Consider the following 20,588-nt stretch of genomic DNA (forward strand, 5'->3'; position numbering starts at 1 on the left):
TTAGCAATGTATTATACATTAGCAAAGATTTTCTCCCAGTTACTTCAGTTGTCTGGTCTACTCTAAAGGAAAATCCATCTCTGAAAGGCGGAGATCCTCTGAACGGTCATCTCCACAGAAACAGAGGCAGATAATTATCTATTGTACAAAGGCAGTTCTCATGTTTGTCTTTGAATTTTAGCATGCTGTACATATGTTTTGTTTGACCAACAGACAAATGATTTAGAAAGGAAGAAGAAAAAGAAGAGGAGAATAAGAGACCTCTATCAGGGCATGCATTGTTTTGCCACAGACCCCACCGTTCCCAATTGTCTGATGCCTGTTTCACATATAAACATCACCTACCTGGCTTCTTAGGGACTTGAGTTTGCATCTCCCAAGTTTGCTTAATAAATACTTGAGGGAGGCAGCAAGGAGTAGGCAAGAAGGAAATCTTCTTTCCTTTGCATATTTTAATCCTTTGTTCTTTGACTCTGTAGTCTACATGTTGGGTTTATAGTTAAAGCATTTTTTACATCATATGTGGGAAGTGGGTGACAATCAGAGAGCCCTAGATTATGAGATAGTCCAATGACTGACTTCTTTCTTAGTTTGGGATTCCCCAGAAGCAGACTCTGAGACAAGATTTGAATTCAGGAATTTTGCTGGGGAGGTAAGGGGAATACCAGTGGTGAATGGGAGGTATGACAGGGAAGGAGAGGGGCCAGTACAGGGCATGTGACCCAGCCAGCTACCTCTGTGAGTAACTGGAGCTCACTCCCACCAGGAAACTGCAGAAAACCATGTAGAACACACACTGAAGTTATCCCACCCTGTGGCAAAGGAGCTGGGATAAGAGCCATTGGCTGAGGTTTGTTCCCAAAAGATATAAATGGCCCAGCACTTTCAGTCTAGGGGCAGGTATGTAGAGCAACCTTCAGCCTCTTGGGAGGAAGCCCTTAAACAAGAAGATGCATATGCTGGCATTTAGAAATTCTTAGAAACAAGAGATCCTAAGGTCCAAGGGATACGGGCCAATGCCCACTGCCATCTGCCACAACCTCCAGAGTGCAGTTTGAGCAAAACGTAATCTAAGACTTCATCACCGAGGGTCATCACTCCCTGGATAAATAAAGCACTAGTAAAGTGATAGGTGTACTGTTCGGTAAAAGGACGTTAGCCCTTGCAAAGAAACTGATGGAGCAACAAAGACCAGCCATTATGGGGCACAGCATTTTATTTTGCTCTGACGACCAGAAGGGGAATTCAGACAACTCTAGAGGGCCTTGGAAGTGACAATTGATTCATGAACTTCTTTCCACATCTTGAGGAAATGCAGCCACCGAGGGCAACCCTGGCACACCTTTGGCTGGCTCTGATGACTACATCCCAGCCTCTTATTAATCACTCTTTGGGTTGCTACTTGGAGGGAATATCTTAGGAGTATTTAAAGACAAAGCCACAGAAAATTCTCAGAGGCACAGATGAGACGGAGCATTGATTATTTATTCCCAGAGAGCGTGCAAAGGGCACAAGCACAGATCTCAGGTCTTCCTGCTGAAACGTATGGAGAGGAGCCCCTTGTAAGAAAGCCACCATCCAGGAAAGGAGGGGGCCGAGGGCTGCCTGGGGAGACAGTGATTAATCAGGCACGGGCGAGGAGAGGCCACGGTGCTGCCTGCTGAAATTTAATCAGAGCCGTGGGTCTGACACCGTGGCAGCGAGTGCCGAGGCCTCTGGCAGGCGATGGATGCCTCCTGCCGGGGAGCTCTCGGGAATACTCCACGAGCCCTGATTTATACGCTCTGCGGCCAGACGAAGGTTTGCCGCAGCGTGGTCTGCGACTCAGCCTGTGAAACAGTTAGTGCCGTTACAATCCCTCTTTCCATTTCTGGGATAAAGAAACATAGGAGAAAAGTCTGGTGGGTTTCAGATGATCCTTGTGACCAATCATCCCACTTTGCCTGGGACTTTCCTGTTTTTAGCATTGAAAGTCGTGCATCCCAGGAAACTCTTCAATCCTGGGCAAACCAAGACAGTTGGTCACCCGCTCCTTTGCCTTGATCAGTGGTGTTGACCCATCTGGGCAGAGTGAGAAATTCATTCAGGTGAAAGACTGATATGAACGTAAACTCCTCACCAGCACCTTTCATATCAGAGAGGTTAATCACCACGACGTGTCTGTATCGTTCGAGCAGAGAGACAGGATAACACAGGACTCTGACTTCCAAGGTGGTTACGTTGCAAGCCAGGCAATAATTTAAAAAAGATGACTGCTGGTGCCATTAAACACGGGATGGAGTTAAGGATTTAAACCAGAGGCTAAGGGTGACCACGGCATCCTTAATTTGGCTCTTCCAAAAAACTTGACAGCCTACTCCTGCTGAACTACCACAGAACCAGCAGGGGCTCCGCAGTATCTAGCACTGACCAGTAAATGTTTCAGCCTAGACATGATACTACATATAACTCCCACCTATGACTCATTGATTAAAATGACTTACAAAGCCCAACCCAACCACAAGGAGGCCTTATGATGTGCTCAGACAATGGGCAGGTAGAAATACTTAGCGAACAGCAACAATGACTACCACAATGAGCCCAGAAAAACAGTTAGGTGACCTTAAAAGGTAACCAGTAATCTAGTGAGGACAAATACACAAATGTCAGAGATGTTTGTGAATAGTTTGAATAAAATTGTTTCATGAACTATGAGTGCAGAAAGGCAATATTTATAAATAAATACATTGCCTTATGTGGTATTTAAAATATGTGTTTAAAGGCCAGGCATTGTGGCTCGCGTCTGTAATCCTAGCACTCTGGAGGGCTGAGGTGGGAGGTTCACTTGAGCCCAGGAGTTTGAGACCAGCCTGAGCAAGAGTGAGACCCCATCTCTACAAAAAATAGAAAAATTAGCCAGGCATAGTGGTCACACCTGTAGTCCCAGCCACTCAGGAGGCTGAGGCAGGAGGATTGCCTGAGCCCAGGAGTTTGAGGTTGCTGTGAGCTATGATGATGCCACTGCAGTCTACCCAGGGTGACAGAGTAAGATTCTGTCTCAAAAAAATAAAAAATAAATAAAATATGTGTTTGTAAGAAGTACAGATTTTAATAATAGATTAAAGTAATATAATGGAAAAACTTCTGCAAATCAAAAATGCAATACACAAAAGAAAAGGGGAAAACTGAGTAAATATATAAACAATATAGATGACAAAAATCTAGTTAGTTCCCTTAATACAGGAAGAGCTCTTACACATTAATAAAAAGAAGAATACCATGAAGGAAAAAATTGATCTTGTGGGGCTTGGGGCTTTCCTAAGTTATTCAAAAAGCAAGAATACAAATGAGCAGGAAAGATACAAAAAGATAAACTCAACTTTAGTGAAAAAATATGTAACTCAAAACAATGAGGTAGCATTTTTGCCCACCAAATTGGCAAAACTATTTTCAAAAAATGGCAATTCTAAATAGTGACTCATATGAACTGAATATGGAGTTCTCATGCATTAATGGTGAAAATGTAAGTTGTTAACAAACTTCACTAAGAGCAATAATATGGTAATATGGATCAAGAATCTTCAAACATTATTTTCATCCAAAATTCCCTCTTTTAGAAACTCAACCAAGGAAATAAACAGAACTGCAAAGACATATATAAAATTACATTCATTTTAATCATAAATCACTTTTAAAAACCTAGAAACAACCTTCCATGTATGTCTAAGAAGAGGATAAAATAAATTATGGAATGGCTATTTAATAAGACTAATAAAAAATTATGGTATAGAAGAGTATTTAATCACATAAGGGAATATTAATTATATTAACATAATAGTAAATGACAAATACATTTTAAACAGGCCAAGGCCAAGAAAATGGATCTTTTTATGATCCCAATTTCATTTTCAAAGCTGTTCTTATACTTTGCATTTATATATAAAACTGGCAGGAATCCACAAAATATCACCAGTGATTCTCTATTTATGGAAGTTTATAGAGGATTTTTATTTTCTTCTTCATGGTCCATATTCCAGTTATTCTACAATGCGTTTTATTTTCGTAATAAAAAATATAACTTTTTAACAGTACTTCAGTGGTGTATTAAGATGTCAAGGTGACTGGAAAATAAAAAATTGCTATGCTTGAGTGTTTAGGAAAAGGTAAGCTATCCCAGGCTTCCCTCAGCAAGGATCTGCACACCCATACCACACTGGACTAGCTCCTAGTCCAGCCATTAACCCCGGTCACTACTTATTGCTTAGGGTGAAGGGACTGATTCACTTTAGCTCCAAACTTCTCAAAGTGGGATTTTTTTACCTCCTGAAATGTGCGCAATGTTCTGGGGTCACCAGGGAGCCACCACACCCGTGTCCAGCTGGAACTTCACCTTGGCTGATGGTAAGCAACGTGTAACATTATTTTTAAATTATGACCAAAATACAAAATCTGCATGAACTTTCAAGAAGTTTTGGGCTTGTGAAAGGCTGCTTTAGGTCACAAGCCTTAAAACCAAGAGGTTCCAATTCACTGCCCTTTACCATTAGGTTAGAGTAAGGTTTCTCAACCAGGGCACTATTGACATTCTGAGCAAGAAAATTCTTTGTCAGGGAGTGAGGAGGCGGGCCTGTGTGTTGTATCATTTAGTAGTATCCCTGGCCTATACCCACAAGATGCTAGTAAAATACACACACACAGAATTGTGACCACCAAAAATGTCTCCCACAGTGCCCCTGGGGCAGAAATCCGTCCTTGGTTGAGAATCAGAGTGGTTAAGTACCATCTGTAGTGCCAAGGTGAAAAGTTATCATTTGCTGAAAACTTTTGAGAAACACTAATCTCGCTAAACTTCAAAAGACTGGCTGATTCGAAAACAGAATTCAAAGTGGAGTTGCACCACTTATTTAATTTCACCTAAATGCACTCGCCCTCTTAAAATAAAAATAAAAATAAAAATGCAAGAGGGCAGTGAAGGAGAGGGAAGACAATTCCAAAATAAAGAGCGCAGGCAACTGATGGCCACTCCATTCACTGAGCATGTGCAGAGTAAGGGCAGGGACCACCCCCCCAAAGTCCAGCTCCCTCCACAAAGGCTTGTGGGTCCTCGCCCTGTCTGTGCTCCAGCTCTGGGGTCTTAGAGAGCTTCTACTCTCTGGGTGACCTCCCACACCACGTTTAGGTTTGGGGCTCTTCTTTACCACCTGTTCCCTGTATAAAATTCCCTCTGTTGACCTTCATAGTGTGCTAGTATTTGCATGACTGAATCTCCATTGATACAGTCGTCTGTATTTATTGGGATGTTAAACTTATCCATTAAGGTAGGGAAAATTGACATCTCTGTGGTGATGTCTTTCCGTCCATGAACATGGTGTGTCTTTCCACGGGGTCAAGTCTTCATCTGTGTTCCTCCTTCCAAAGAGTTCACTGAGTTTCAAAGCTTTTTTGTTTGTTTGTTGAGTTTCTTTGTAAGTATTTTATCCCTTTGTGTAAATGGTGCTGCCACCTAGGGTTGCTGTGGGGATTCAGTAGGATAATATATAAAGTAATTAGAGTAGTCCCTGGCATACAGTAAGTGCCACAGAAATGCCTGCTGTGATTATCAGCCTTGGCTCCTTACAGTGCATCCTCTAACTGGTTTTGTTTGGGTGTGGGTCACAGTTGTTCTGCCTCAGTTTCGGCCCAGCTCCTGTTCAGGTGAAGCTGAGGGACAGAATTGGACCTTAGGATACCATTTTAACAAGAAAGTGTGTGTCTCCATCAGTTCATGCTGCTATAAGAAAATACCACGGGCTGGGTAATTTGTAATGAGGAGAAATTTATTTCTCAAAGTGCCACAGGCAGGTTCGGTGTGTTGTGAAGGTTTGTTCTCTGCTTCCAGATGGTGCCTTGTTGCTGCATCTTCCAGAGGGGACAAACACTGTGTCCTGACACTATGGAAGGGTAAAAAGGGACCTTGCTACTTCCCTGGAGCCTTTTTATGAAGACACTAATCCTATTCATGAGGGCAGAACCCTCATGACTTAATCACCTCCTAAAGGCCTCACCTCTTAATACTATCACATTGGGTCTTAGGTTCCAATGTATGAATTTTGAGGGAACATATACACTCAAACCATGGCAGTGAGGCATGCCACTAACAGCCCCATCCCATTTCTCAGTCCTCTTATAGATGACCCTTCCCCATCCATTTCTGCCCTCAGAATAGGGTCTTCTCCTCACTGGCCCATTTTCTCCAGAAGCCAGGGATGATTTGATGCTAAAAGCCAATCACTGGAAGCGAGAATATAATTATTGTTGCTTAATGTATTCTATCTGGCTTAGGAAAATGAAGTTTAATGTCCCTAGAAAACAAAGTATTCTTGTGGGCAAGTCTGACAGTCCAATACAAAACTAACGTTTGCTGCTTACTGTTCAAAAACAGACTGACAGTTGCTTTGTGTATCAGTGAGCTAGCTGCATAATAAACTGCCCCAAAACCCAGTAGCCTAAAATAACCACTATTTAATGTTGCTCATGGGTCTACAGGTCATATGGGTTGTTTTGCTGATCTGGCCCAGCCTGGGCTAATCTCGGGGCCTCATTCATGCTTCTGTGGGCAGCTGGAGGGTGAGCTAAAGACTGGCTGATCTAGGATGGCCTCCCTCCTGTGTCTGGCAGCCAGCAGCAGAGGCAGTGAATTCAACTAGAGTACATGTCTCATCAGCCAACAGGCTAACCCAGGTTTATTGTCATGGTGCAAAAGAGTTCTGAGAGAGAGCACAGTACATAGGACTTCTTGAGACCTATGCTTAGTCCTGACACAGAATCACTTTCCGCTACATCCTGTTGACCAAAACAAGGTACAAAACCAGTTTGGATTCTAGGGCAGGAAACAGACTCCTCCTCTTGATGTGTGGGGCTGCAAAGCCACCTTGCAAAAAGCATGGATACAGGGAATCATGAAACATCAGGGTTGCAATCGCTCTATCATACTTCCCACACCAAGGCAAGAATACTTTAGGATTGATTTCCTTTTCGCAAAGCTTGCTTCGCCTCACTAGCAGCCCACGTGTGGACTAGTTCAGGGGAAAGCTCCGCAGATGGTCAGCCTCACCCATTCATCCCGATTCACATCAGTTGCACTTTCAGAAGGTGCCATTTCTTGACACTGAGCCCAAATCTGAGTCTGCTGAAGAGTATGATCCTCTGCACCAGCTGCAGGAATGATCTGTTTCTCTCTGTGTCCTGGCTTTTTAAAGCAGTTCTTTGTTTTGGTGGAGTTTTCCAGTGTAGATTTACTAAGATGCTAAGGACAGTTCCCAGCTAGTGGTTGAATAATTATTTGTTGACTTATCGATTCAATCAATCACAGGCTAATTAACTCCCAGTCCAGTTAGAAGCAATTGAAAATGTCACTTCTCAGGAGTGTCAGGAGGCAGAGAGAGAGACCTTGGAGGTAATCCAGTCGTCTCACTTCCTTCTGGCGTCTCCACGCTTAAGCCACTGAGTTGGGACTGTGGACGCCTAATGGCCATGCAGGGACAGACTTTCTCTGCCAATATCTCCTATCCGTCTTCTTGCTCTAGAAGGTCACTGAGCCACCCCGGGCGAGGCTGTGGAGTGGGTGGAGGTTGCACCCCTGTGGCCCACCCCATCATCCCGGCCTCCCATGCTGCCGGCTGCTTTCCTCTGGGCCCACACAGCCCACAGGTGAACCCAAAGCAGCCCCAAGCCCCAATGCCTGGGAGTAAGAAAGGGGGAAGCGAGAAAGGAACGACCCAATCCTGGGTTGTTGAGTTAGAGAGGAGAATACTCATAGAAGATAGGGAAAGAAAAAAGAAAAAATTTCAAAAAAAAACACCAAGAACATGGGTTGAACGGAAGCATGATGCTACTGCAGGTATTTATGACAAAGCTTGCTGTTTAAACTAATTAGCACATGGTAGTAACTTGTGCATACTTTATATGCTTAAAGTTTTATTTGCTGTACATTTTACTTGATCATTTAGACTTTCTTCTACATTTGGTGTTCCCCTGCACAAGTAAAATGTCATATAATATTGTGTGTGGAAGGATTCTAGTATGATCCAATTGGATAAAAAAGAAAAAAATATATATAAACACATATATGTAAGGTTTTTATATTTTGGTGGTAAGTGTAGATTTTATATTTACAATATCTACATATTATATTTATATGTAAATTTATATATGATATATACAATTATTTAAAATAAAAGGTATGCATCTACTATAAATATTTTGCATATCTTATATAGCTAAGAATATATATACAGATGCTTACATTTTCACTGAAGCGTCTAATATGTAAGGATACATAAGAATGAGATTATAACGATTACCTCTGGAGAGGTTTTTTTTTCATTTTCCTTTCCATATACTTTGCCTTTTTCACAGTGAGCGTGTACTACCTGCTAGCTTTATCTTAAAGCAGTTCATCTGTAAATTTTAAGGAGACTCTTCCTGCTTTTCTTACCTCACTGTCCCCAGTTTAAATTGTAAATTCAGGTGACTTTTTATATCTATCCTTCGTCCAGGATAGTTTCCCACGGTGCCCCCCTCCCCCAGAAGGCTCCAGCCTAATTAAAAAGCGAGTCGAGTCATTGTGTTCAGCTGCTGAGGCCCCTCCCTGCCCGGGGCCTTCCCTGCCCCGCGACCCGCACGCGGACGCCCCGCACCACCCCTTGCGTGGCCGTGGACGTGGCGGCAGCGTCCCCTCTGCCCCACCCCCCCAGGGCCGCGGCGGCAAAGGCAGCATCTACGTGTGGGCGTCTGGGGACGGCGGCAGCTACGACGACTGCAACTGCGACGGCTACGCCTCGAGCATGTGGACCATCTCCATCAACTCGGCCATCAACGACGGCAGGACCGCCTTGTACGACGAGAGCTGCTCCTCCACCCTGGCCTCCACCTTCAGCAACGGGAGGAAAAGGAACCCCGAGGCCGGCGTGGTGAGTGCGGCCGCTTCCCGCCCCGCTTCCCTGGGACCTGGGACCGGGTGGGACGCGGAGCCTGTGACTTCGCCGCCTGGTTCCCAGCGGAGTTAGCGCAGGTTCTGCGGGAAGAGCCATTTTCTCCCAATCGTGCTTTCTCCCCAAACGCACACCTAGCGTTTGCAAGCTGGCAGCGGGAACAGGGATGCCTCCTTTGCAGCTCATTTTCTGTAGATTTTCTTGTTTATTGTCTTGGCTTGCAAATCACGATGAACTCTGGTTTATCAGTAAGTTGCCCCATCACATCACTTAACAGGAATAACTAATTTATTGTCATTATAACTAACTCATTCCTCACGGACACCAGGACGCCAAGAACCCATGCATGTAGGATAGTAATTAAAAAAAACAGCACCCATGAATGGACTTTTCTGGGTCCGTAAACGCCTTAAATTTGGGCACATGTGTATTTTCTCAGGAAAAGAGTTGTGATTTTCATCATATTTTCCGTGATTTAAAAAACAAAAATAATCATAAATTTAAGTTATTTATTGCTCTTTTCTGAGCAAAAAAAAAAAAAAACCTTCCTCAGCAACTAGGTATAACAGTGAATTTTCCAATCTCCTTAGAAATATGTCATCGGTAGAGCATAATGAACCTTTTTGGATCTTTTCTTCTCGCTGGTTCCTTTGCTCACATGTTAGCCTTCCCTCAGACCTCCAAACCAGGAATTTAGTAGGTGGTTCAGTAGCCATGCATGCATTATACCCCAACTGGCCAGCCACCTCCACTGGGGCTTCTCAAGAGAGGACAGGTGCTCAGAGGAAAATCATCACTACCATCTGGTGTTTCAACCCCACATTCCCATCTGGGCCCCCACTGTGGCGAGATGGCCAGGCCCCTGTGTGAGCCAGCAGAAGCCCTTTAACTAGAAGGGACACAGACCCTAACAGCCTGTCCCTCCTAGGAGCCCTCCTGGGTTCCCCCTGGGTCTTGGGGAGCATGGAATATGCCAGCCCTTCCCAAACAGAAGGGGACTTTGGCCCCTGTTATCCTACAAGCTGTGTGGGTGGAAAGGGAGAAGAGCGGAGCAGACAGGGACAGGTGAGGGCGGTCTCAGTCCTGTTCTGTTTGTGATGCTTCACTCCCGCCCCTAGAAGTTCTCTTCCCTACCCCCAAGGGCCTCCCAGTGGTGTAACTTTGTCCTCAACCCTTATCTATGACTCTCTGTTTGGGCTGGAGAAGGACCTGGAGTTTCCTCTGAATATTATAATTTTGCTCAATAGATGCCCTTAAACCTCCCTGATACACTTCATTCCTTAAAATAATAGGCTGTCTTGAGGATCCTATAGTCAGAGGAGGAGGAAGAATTCCTGTGGTTCATACATGATTTTAATGGAAACCCTGGCTCTCACAAACAGAAAATGAGGTTTTTCTCTTTGTGAAAGTCCTTTAAAACTCAGTTTGTCAGTCTCCCTGTTAAATAAGAGTGGTGGAGGTGATACCCACATATTGGGTTGTCTTGACTCCACATATTTCAGCACCTCTCCACGGATTTTAGATGTAGAGAACTATTTCTTTTTAATAGCCTGTCCTGCTAGGTAGACTTTAGCTGAACATGTTTGTTCTTTCCTCCTTGGAAATACCACTCTTTCCTTCGTAAAGGGAAAAGACATGCTGATACATTTCCTTTCCAAGAGCCAGTCCCAATGCAATAAAACCATGGTGGAGATACTGACTTATCACTTTCCACCACATAGTGTTTCCTTTCAGGAGTCAGGAAATAAAGTTCTCGCTAGTCTCTGGATTAACCACAGATAGGCTTTTTTGAACAATTGACTTATCTCTTGGCCACTGTAACTATAATTGATTACATGTCCTTTTTACGTGGGCTACTAGGAAGCTCAGATGAACTTTATGGCAAAAGAAACAGGTATATGGATGCTAAGTTTGTCCTTAACTTCATCTTAGTCTTCTTCAGAATAAGGCATAGTTTAAATAAAAGGAATGTATTTTATTTCTGCTCCACAGTGTTTGGGGGTTCAAAATAGTGTGACTTATTCACTCACTACTCAATATCTTCCCTTCCAGGCAACCACAGATTTGTATGGCAACTGCACTCTGAGGCATTCTGGGACATCTGCGGCTGCTCCCGAGGCAGCTGGCGTGTTTGCACTGGCTTTGGAGGCTAAGTATGTTCACAGCTGTGGGCCCAGGACCAGCTTTGCAGTGTAGACTAACACGTGTCTCTTTACCCACATACCAGGTGTCAGATGTGAGAGCCTGTGGATAGTCAGGGCCAATGAACTCCGCTGGGCATTTCTAAATGGCCCGTGGGCCCCAACGATACACACACACCATAAACCCATATCCCTGGGAAAGCACAAGACTCCAACACCCAACAGCACATATCAGCAACTTACTCTGATACCAAATAGAGACACATAGATATTTCTTTATTCTTAGAATCGACCCCTTTATTTTCCATGTACCCCTTGGCTATTTTATTCCAGTAATGCACTCAGCTAAATGAAGGAAATCTAATTGCCAATCTGGGTATCTAGCAAGGTAACTTAGAACATGTGGAAACAGGGTGTTCCTGCTCAAGAGTTGTTCATTCATGAGGGGAATTCACTTTTTCACACTGAAACAAGGTGAGCAAAGTCACACAGTATAGACCAAGATATGGGCTTTACTGGGAAACTTTCCAAGCTACAGGTAAGCGGAGACCATTCCCTGTGTTCTCACCATCCTACAGAGAGGCCTCATATTGTTGCTGCTGGACACACTTTGGATTTGTGCCTCAGTGAGGGTACCTGCCCACCTGCTACCGTACCTTCTCTTTGTGATGCCAGAGGCTGGCATTATGTTCAAGGAAGGAACATGTGGGCTTCAGACACTGTGCACATGGTGTGAGTGTAAATGTCAGCTGGTAGGGAGTTGTCAGAGAATGAAGCACCCGGCAACTTTTGAGAAGTTGGATTCAGGCCCCTGGGGAAGGGGAGTCGAGTTTCCCATCCCTATTAGCAGTTGCTAGGCAACCGGAGCTTGCAGCATCAATTTCTATGCAGCCCAGCTTGACTCTCTCCACAAATGCAGTGCATTTTCTGACTTATAAGGGAGGCAGGAGTTGGTTCCTAGCATAGGAAGGGACTTTGAAAGATTGTCTAGTCTAACCCTCTGCCTTCATGGAAAAAAGGCATAATTATCCTCCTTTTACAGGTAAGACCCCAAATTGAGGACGTGGAGCTTTCTCTGTGGTTATAGAGGGCTGAGCCAGATCTGAGGAGCAGATGTCATAAGGAGACAAATTTGTGGCTCAAGAGAATCATCCAGAGAAAAGTGGTCCACATGTTGCACTGGAACAGGGTTCCCAAAACTGACCTTTCTCGTCTCCTCTTCCTTGTCCGGTCTGGTCCAGTCTGATCTCTTCTTTGTCCGGTCTAGTTTCCTCTTCCTTGTCCAGTCTGGTCTCCTCTTCCAGTCTGGTCTCCTCTTCCGGTCTGTTCTCCTCTTCCGGTCTGTTCTCTTCCTCATCTGGTCTGGTCTCCTCTTCCTCATCTGGTCTCCTCCCTTATAACTTTGTACATCATTAGGGCAACATTGCTCCAAGTGCCTAATCAGCCTCCCCATCTAAAATACGCACAGGGAGAAGGTACTTTCTTCTCAGAGTTTTCATTTTTAAGACCGAAACAAAGCTATGTATGTAAAGACTTGCCACAGTGCCTATGTTAGGCATTTAATATACATTGGATGTCATTATTACTATTTCTTTCTTTTATCTTTTTTCAAAGTAAATTTATTACCAGGTACCAACTTATTGCTTATACAGATAGCAAGTTTTGTTTGTCTTTAGCTCTACAGACTAGGGATGTTCTGTAGCAGTATAATTATTCAGGCAAAAAAATTCCACTACCAGGAAAATATTCAACTATATTTGCCCAAACTAAAAAATTAAGATGAATTAAACAAAAGATCTTCTGGTTTGTAAAATTATTTGTATGAAATGTCTTACCAAGATATAAAATTAAATTACACTGATACATTTAATTAATTCTTTATTGAAAAGAATAAAATTATATGAAATGAGAACTATTCCAGAAATTGAGGACATATGGTCATTGTCCAATGGAAATCAATATAATGGGATTTTACTTGCATTTCCTGCCAAAGAATAGCTTTTTTGGCTTGTAGACATCATTTAGAGGTTGAAAACAACAAAAGAATGTCTCACTGAGGAACATCTGGAATCTCTTTTCCTGTAAATTTTCAAGTGTGGAGCAGAAAGAATATGTCCATTAAATAAAGTTTAATAATCTCTTTCAAGAGATTAGAACTTGTGCTATCTAATGTGATTGCATCTATTCCCATATCTCCCAGCCATACATTCTATCTAGGAAGCCATCTCACCAAACAGGAAGATTGTAAACTCTCAAGATTAGGAGGGCCCTTCATGGTCAACTGGTCCAACTCTCTATCTGGTGTAAAATAAATGAGATAAAGAAATATTCCCCGCTGTTCTAGCTCTATACAAGGGATAGAATAGCCAATAGCCTTGGATCAAATATCCAAGGGAATCGCTCCTGCTCTTCTCACTATCCCACATTCAGCTGCCCTTGCAGGAAAACTAGCAGTCCTGCCCCATCAATGGGCATAGCTCCACCACGTCTGCAGAATCAAAGCGTCTCCTACTGAGATCCCCATAACAGGCCTCTTCTGAGTCTTAGCAGCTTTTCCATTGGAAAGAAGTCCCTATGAGCTACAAATATCTAATAAGACCTAGTACATCAAAGAAGCATGGTATGGTAGATAGAACAATGACCCCCTAAAGATGTCCACATCCCAATCCCTCAAACCTATGAATACATTATATTACTTCATGAGATATATGAGGGCTGTCCAGAAAGTATCCAGCCATTGTTAACATAACAAGAACAGTTACATGGCTGGATACTTTCCAGACAGCCCTCTTACATATTTATATATATACACACACACATACACATATATGAAATAAGGTTATAATCAGTTAACCTTCAAATGGGGAGATTTTTCCTATCCTGAATTACCCAGGTAGGCTAAATGTATTCATAAGGTCTTTACAAGCAAAAGTGGAAAGCAAGAGAGTGAGGGTCAGAGTCCATACGGATTGGAGGAGGCCCCCTGCTGGCTTTGAAGACAGAGGAAGGGGCCACAAACTAAGAAAAGTGGGCAAACTCTAGAAGCTGAAGGAAGGTAAGGAAGCAGTTTCTCCTGCAGAGCCTTCAAAAAGGAGCACCCCTCTGTGGACATATTGATTTTAAGCCTAGTAAGACTCATTGCAGATTTCTGACTTGCAGAACTGTTAAGAGAATAAATGCATGTTGTTTTAAGCTAAAAACGAAAATTAGATCATCAATAAGGTTCAAATGACTTTGTGGGATATCATAGCTCTGCTTCCGAAATATTATTTCTTTAGGAAAGCTTATTTTTTAACTGGATGTGTGGTGATTTTTAAGGTTGAATACCCCTTAAAATTGAAAGTCGTTCATTTACATACTTTGAAATATTGTGACTAATACTTTACTTGGGAAATAGCATCTATTCTCCTCTAACTTACTTCAATTTCCAGTAAATGAGATAGATTTTATTATTATTAATAAACTCTTTATTCAGCACCCAGCACTGTGCTAGCTATTTACTTACCTGATCTACTTTCATACCTGGCAACAAACCTATAAGGCCTTATACACATTTCAAAGATATGAAGGCTGGAGCTCAGATTGTAACTTGTCCAAGTTCACACGGTTGGATTTAAACCTCGGGGTGCCTGGGTTCCGATGTGGGGCTCTTTCCGCCGCCTCACTATTAGACATAGATGAGGCACAGCCACCAGTTTGGTGAGGGGCTCACCACTCATTCTGTGCATGGCAGTGGGCCACAGTGAATGAATGAATTAGCTCTTCCTCAAATACGATGCTCAAAATCAGGTTTTGATTTCTTTGAGATAGATTTCCACCCACAGTGACACCAGGGGGTAGTGTGTAAACTACTATATTTCCTCTCACCATTCAGAGGAGGTGAGCAAACAAAGGCAGTAGAGAAAACGCCAGTTTGACTCACAGATGCATTTTTTTTCTCAAACTAGAGATAATCCAGAATTTAGAGGATAAACTCAAAATATTAAAGATGAAAGAAAACAAATGGATCTTTTGCTACTGCAGTCACCTCTTACGGATGAAGAAAACAAGGCCCAGAGAAATGAAACAAATTGCTTACCTTACATTGCTCGGTAAAAAGATCAGATCCAATAAGTAAAGGGATTAAAAGTCTCCTGTTGGCTTCTAGAATTTGCCAGATGTTATAGAAGTCATTTCTCCAACCTTAAAACTGCAATGTCTTTAAAACATTTCAGTTTTCAATTTCTTTAAAGATGCGTGTGTTCTCCTTAAATTCTCTTTGCTGCCTTGATAATTAGGAGGAAAATGTTAATTGGGTTCAGGGGAACTTGATGCTATAAATAGAAGGAAGTACCATGCTCTGAAAGAAAACGGTGAGGGGAAATCCTTACAAACAGGAGAGACCAATCTAATCTACTCTGTTAGAAGTCAGGTGTGTAGTTAGCCACTTCCTAAGAGATCCTTGCTGATCCCTGGACCAGAGTTTCTGAAATTTCCTGATAATTAGACTCCCTGGAGTGCTTGCTAAAAACACAAATACCCAAGCCCACCTCAGACCTGCAGAATCGGAATCTCCAGGGGAGTGCCTGGAAAGCTGCATTTTGCACGAGCTCCCAGAATGCTACTCAGGAAGTAAGGAAGCTCCCCAGACCCGGTTTGCTCGAGCTTGACTGCATATTGAAAATACCAGATGCTTGGATGAGTCCATGAAATCAAAACCTGTGAGCTCTGACATCACTTTTTTTAACCATCCCCAGATGATTCAAATGTTCAGAGAAGGTTGAGAACCGCTATCACAGACCAAGGTTCTCAAACATCAGTGTGCAGAAAAAATCATTTGGAGAGTTATCTTAAATGCACATTCCCAGGCCCACAACCTACAAGATGCTGATTTAGGAGGGCTGGGAATCTACACGTCACTAGTGCTCAAGTGGTTCTGATGCGGGGGCTTGAGGACCACAGTGAGAACCCCTGACTGGGATAATGCAGGAGCTCCACTGAAGGCTCCATCAGCATCTTGAGCTCCCCCTAAAATGACAGCCCTTACTTTTTCAATATTGAGTTGTCCATCTGTCCCCCTAGGCTCTGTAAGGGAAGGGACCTCCCTGCGACACGCCCAGAATTAGCACAGTGCCTAAATGTGGTCGACACTCAGTAGACATCCATGGAGTCACTTCATTGTGCGGTCCCTTTTCACGTGGCTGTGTTATTTTCCCAACTATTATGCAAAATATTTGAGAACAGGGAAGAACATGTCACATTACTTGTCCTACAAGTAATGTGTCACATTACTTGACCTCCAACACAGTTACCTTTACCTTACAGATACTCTGTAAGTTTATTTATTTTTTTATGATTTGATAACTAGCACCTGTGATTCTCGAGCTACTAGGTTGGGTTAAAGCTTAAAGCAGGTTGATGAAATACCTATTTTACAGAATAGTGTATTCTGTCAATTCTGAAATTGCTCAGAAGGGAGAATTAAGAAGGATCCAGTTTTACTTTTTACACATATGAAAATGGCTGGTCAAACTGTTCACAAACTCAATTACACTGAGCTATGTACTATGTTCTGATTTATCTCAGAAGTGAGAAGTTCCTCATTCTGACACATTCTCTCTCTCTCTTCCCATGAGACTCAATCTGGAGAAACATCTGAGGGTGTCCTTCTCCAGGCATTGGGAAGTACAGAACATTTTTGTAACAAAGATGAGAAATGAAAAACCTGCTAGCCCTATCATTAACCTGCTAGCCAGCCCTCGGGTCATTTAGATTCTTATTTGTCAACACCTCTGAGATTAATAAATTCAGAATCCCATTTCAGCAAAACACTGAGCTTTTAGCCATAATCAACTTCAGGAACTTTCACAGAATTCTCTCCAGTCCTGGGGGACCATATGTCCAAAATTCGTTCTGAATTCTCCTCAAATAAGCATCGAACTTCCTTGGAACTTTCTCCATAAAAGAAGAAGTTCTGCATTTCAGGATAATTAGAATCCTTGACTCTGATTCAAATCTTCAAACCAGTGAACTTTGTATATATTGAAATTTTATCAAATGAGTTATGTCGTTGCTATTCCTTTCAATTGTTCGACTTCTGAAAAGAATCGTAGTGCAGGGTTTTGCCAACTTTTTGACCAGGACCCTCAGTGAGTAATGAATTCTGCACTGCGGCCCAGCACACCCAAACACTTCATAAAAAAAAAAATAGTTTCCCATATTACACACAGTGCACACTGTTATTCTTGTCTGTTCTATTCCATTCACTTTTTTAATGATAGGGCCACCCGTTAAATCACTGGTTCTCAACTGTGGTTGTCTACTGAACTGATCTGGGAAGAGTCAGCAATTTCCAACGCCTTGATCTTACTCCCAGAGATTCTGATTTACTTGGTCTGGGATGAGGCCTGAGCACTGGGATGTTAAACATCACCACAAGAAGATTTTCACGTGCAGCTCGGGTAGTAATAGTTAACCTGTGCAATAAGCTGACTTCCTAGCCCACAAACAAGTCTTGACTTGCAGTTTGAAAAACTGAAATGAGTAGTAATAGACACTAATTTCCAAAAATAGTACCATTTGCAAGCAGACTAGTTTATTTACTGAGCAAACTGTGCGAAGGACTGTCCTGGACACTGGGGACATAGACATGCTGAAGATATTTTCTCTACCCTTGAAGAACTGGTAGCCTCATTTTCAGAAATGGAGCACACCCATGTAGCTAGCACCCAGACCAATAAACAGAGCATGACCAGCACCCAAAAGCTCCCTTGTGTCCCCCTCCAGTCACCACCCCTGGAAACTAGCCACTAATAGGACTTCTAACAGCATCAATTAGTAGTTCCTGTTTTTATACTTCAAACACATGGAATCATACAGTATATTATCTTTTCTGTCTGGCTTCTTTAGGTTAACACTGTATTTGTAAGATTCTTCCATATTATTTAGAGTAGCTATAGTTCATTCATTCTCACTGGTGTATAGTATCCCATATTCAATAAGTTACACCTCACTTGGTTTATTCATTCTACTGTGGATGGGCATTTAAGGGCTTTGTACTTTGGGGCTATGAGCATTCTAGCACACAAGTCTGGGGAATAGATGCACATTTTGTCAGGTGCATACCTAGGAATGAAATTTCTGGGCTATAGCTTAGGCGTATGGACAACCTTAGAAGATACAGCCAGTTTTCCAGAGTGGTTGCAGTCACTTACACACTCATCAGCAAAGTACACGAGTTCTAGTTGCTCCGTATCTTCATCAACACTTGGTATTCTCAGACTTTTTCATTTTAGCCATTCCAGTGTGTGTGTTAGAATGCTCTTCTGAAATAAACTTATTTAAGTAAAAAAAGCAAGATTTTTAAATTGACATATATAGTGGTTCTGGATAGTGCATGGACCCCCTCCCTCGAATTGGGGGTTCACAGATGTTCCAAAACCTCACAAGGGGTCTGTGTCCTGGGTGTTATTTATCTTAGTCATTGTGTCTCTCTCCCTCTCTCACCCTGCCTCTTGCCCTTGCTGTCACACTCTCTGCTTCCTGTATCCAGCCTGGGTCTGACCTGGCGAGACATGCAGCACCTGACCGTGCTTACCTCCAAGCGGAACCAGCTTCATGATGAGGTGCATCAGTGGCGGCGGAACGGGGTCGGCCTGGAGTTTAATCACCTCTTTGGCTACGGGGTCCTTGACGCAGGCGCCATGGTGAAAATGGCCAAAGACTGGAAAACCGTGCCCGAGAGATTCCACTGTGTGGGAGGCTCCGTGCAGGACCCTGAGTAAGTGGGGGCAGAGGTCCTTCTGCTGCATGTGGACAATGCCCCAGAGATGGCGCTGTGGCATTGACAACAATATCAGAGTCCCTCTCCATGTCAGGGGCAAGGGTTGGATTTGATTCAGGGGCAACCAGCTTCCAGGCAGCGCTGTAGAGTTAGTTGTACAACACTAGGGGGTGCCATTTCCATAGAGCACAGTTGTGTACCTCAGAATCCCTGCTTCTAGGTGTGAGCCTTAACTGTTTCAGGGTTATGCCATTATTTTTAAGTGCACAAATCAAACAGTGTTACGAGCACCCAGATCGGTAAACAGAACATGACTAATACCCCAGAAGTATTCCGCACCAGGGGAATCACTATTCTTACCTCTAACTCCGTAGCTGATCTTGCCTATTCTATACTTAATACAAGTAGAATCATACACTATGTTCTCTTTTCTATCTAGAATGTTTTGCTCAGAATTATGTTTGTGAGATTTGAACATGTTTAGTGTGTACTAGTAGTTTATTCTCATTGCTGAAGAGTGTTCCAATGTGTGGCTATAACGAAATTTATTTATTCATTCTCTCTGTGGGGCAGTGCAACTGGACCACTGTCTACATTGAGTTACGCATCAGCTACATTCACAATTCACAATTAACAAAAAGGTGTCAGCGTTGCAATATTTAGGGAAATGGCTTGGAATATGCTGGGGCCTTCTTATCAATATGTGGATAAAGACCTTATTTGCTGAGATCGCTCTGGACACACAGGACAGACTCTAATGCTCCTTAAGCACCGTGTGTCTGTGAGAGAGGGAAGCGCCCCGGGAGGGAAGGAGGAGAAAGAATGAGGACATGTGCTGAGATGAAGAGCAGTTTATCGCCCGGTTTCTGCATATGTTTAGCATTCCGTCATAACCCACACAAATGTGGAATTTGGAGCAGAGGGAGCGCTGGAAATAATGTTGTCCGAGCCCCTCTTTTAAGGAATCTGAGGCCCAGAGATGTGATCATCCCGACGTCTTACAACTAGGCAGGGACTTTACCCAAGGTCAGTGCCACGTTTTCAATGACAGGAAGCCAGAGAGCTGTCTCAGCACTGACTCCCGGGAGCCCTCCACGAGGACCGGGCCTCATCTGGCATGTTCACTAGTGTATCCTTGGTGCCTGGAACAGTGCCAGGCACTCAGGAGACACACAAGAAATATTTTCTGAATGAATGAGGGAATGACTGTATTCGGCCAGTGTTACCCGGGCACCAGGAAAATGTCTCAGTCGTGGCAACAGGACCAGCAAAGTCGGGGAGGAGGCCCTGGCTGGGTTGGAAGGGCTCTGCGTCCGCTCAGCGCCGTCTGGTCTCTCATCCACCCCCACACTGAACGTGTTCTCAGACACAGGTGAGTGCGGTCTAGGGCAGGTGGGCTAGTTGGAGAGCTCAGAGACTGGACAAGGAGCCTTAGAGGCCACCCCAGGGCTGGCTACACCGCTCAGCAGAGAAGGCCCTGTTACCGCCACGCTCACTCCCAAGGCGCTGGGGGAGAGGCATCAACAGCCTTGGAAACCGCCACGTTCTAGGACATGCAGGGCTGCATGCAAACAGCTCCCAGGTGTGGTGAGTGGCAATTGTTAGGTTGTGGGTTTCCTCAGCCTTAATCTTCCCAGAGAAGCAGTCAATTTGAAAAGCAATTTTCTAAGGAGACTTTATCAAGAGAGTCGGTGAAGGGTGCTCAACTAAAATCAAAAGGAAAAATACAACCGG

General features: G+C 43.4%; 1 protein-coding gene across 3 annotated transcripts in view; it reads left to right on the forward strand.

The window, feature by feature from the left end:
* Positions 1-20,588, forward strand: part of PCSK2 (proprotein convertase subtilisin/kexin type 2) — a 188,964-nt gene that overhangs the window by 163,223 nt on the left and 5,153 nt on the right. For all 3 annotated transcript variants that reach the window (XM_045529543.1, XM_045529542.1, XM_045529544.1), the window contains 3 exons: positions 8,715-8,930; positions 11,004-11,104; positions 18,624-18,851. In XM_045529543.1, coding sequence (XP_045385499.1) covers positions 8,715-8,930; positions 11,004-11,104; positions 18,624-18,851 — 545 coding nt within the window. The remainder of the gene's footprint in view (positions 1-8,714; positions 8,931-11,003; positions 11,105-18,623; positions 18,852-20,588) is intronic.

Source organism: Lemur catta, chromosome 17, assembly GCF_020740605.2.
Source record: "Lemur catta isolate mLemCat1 chromosome 17, mLemCat1.pri, whole genome shotgun sequence".
NCBI lineage: Eukaryota > Metazoa > Chordata > Mammalia > Primates > Lemuridae > Lemur > Lemur catta.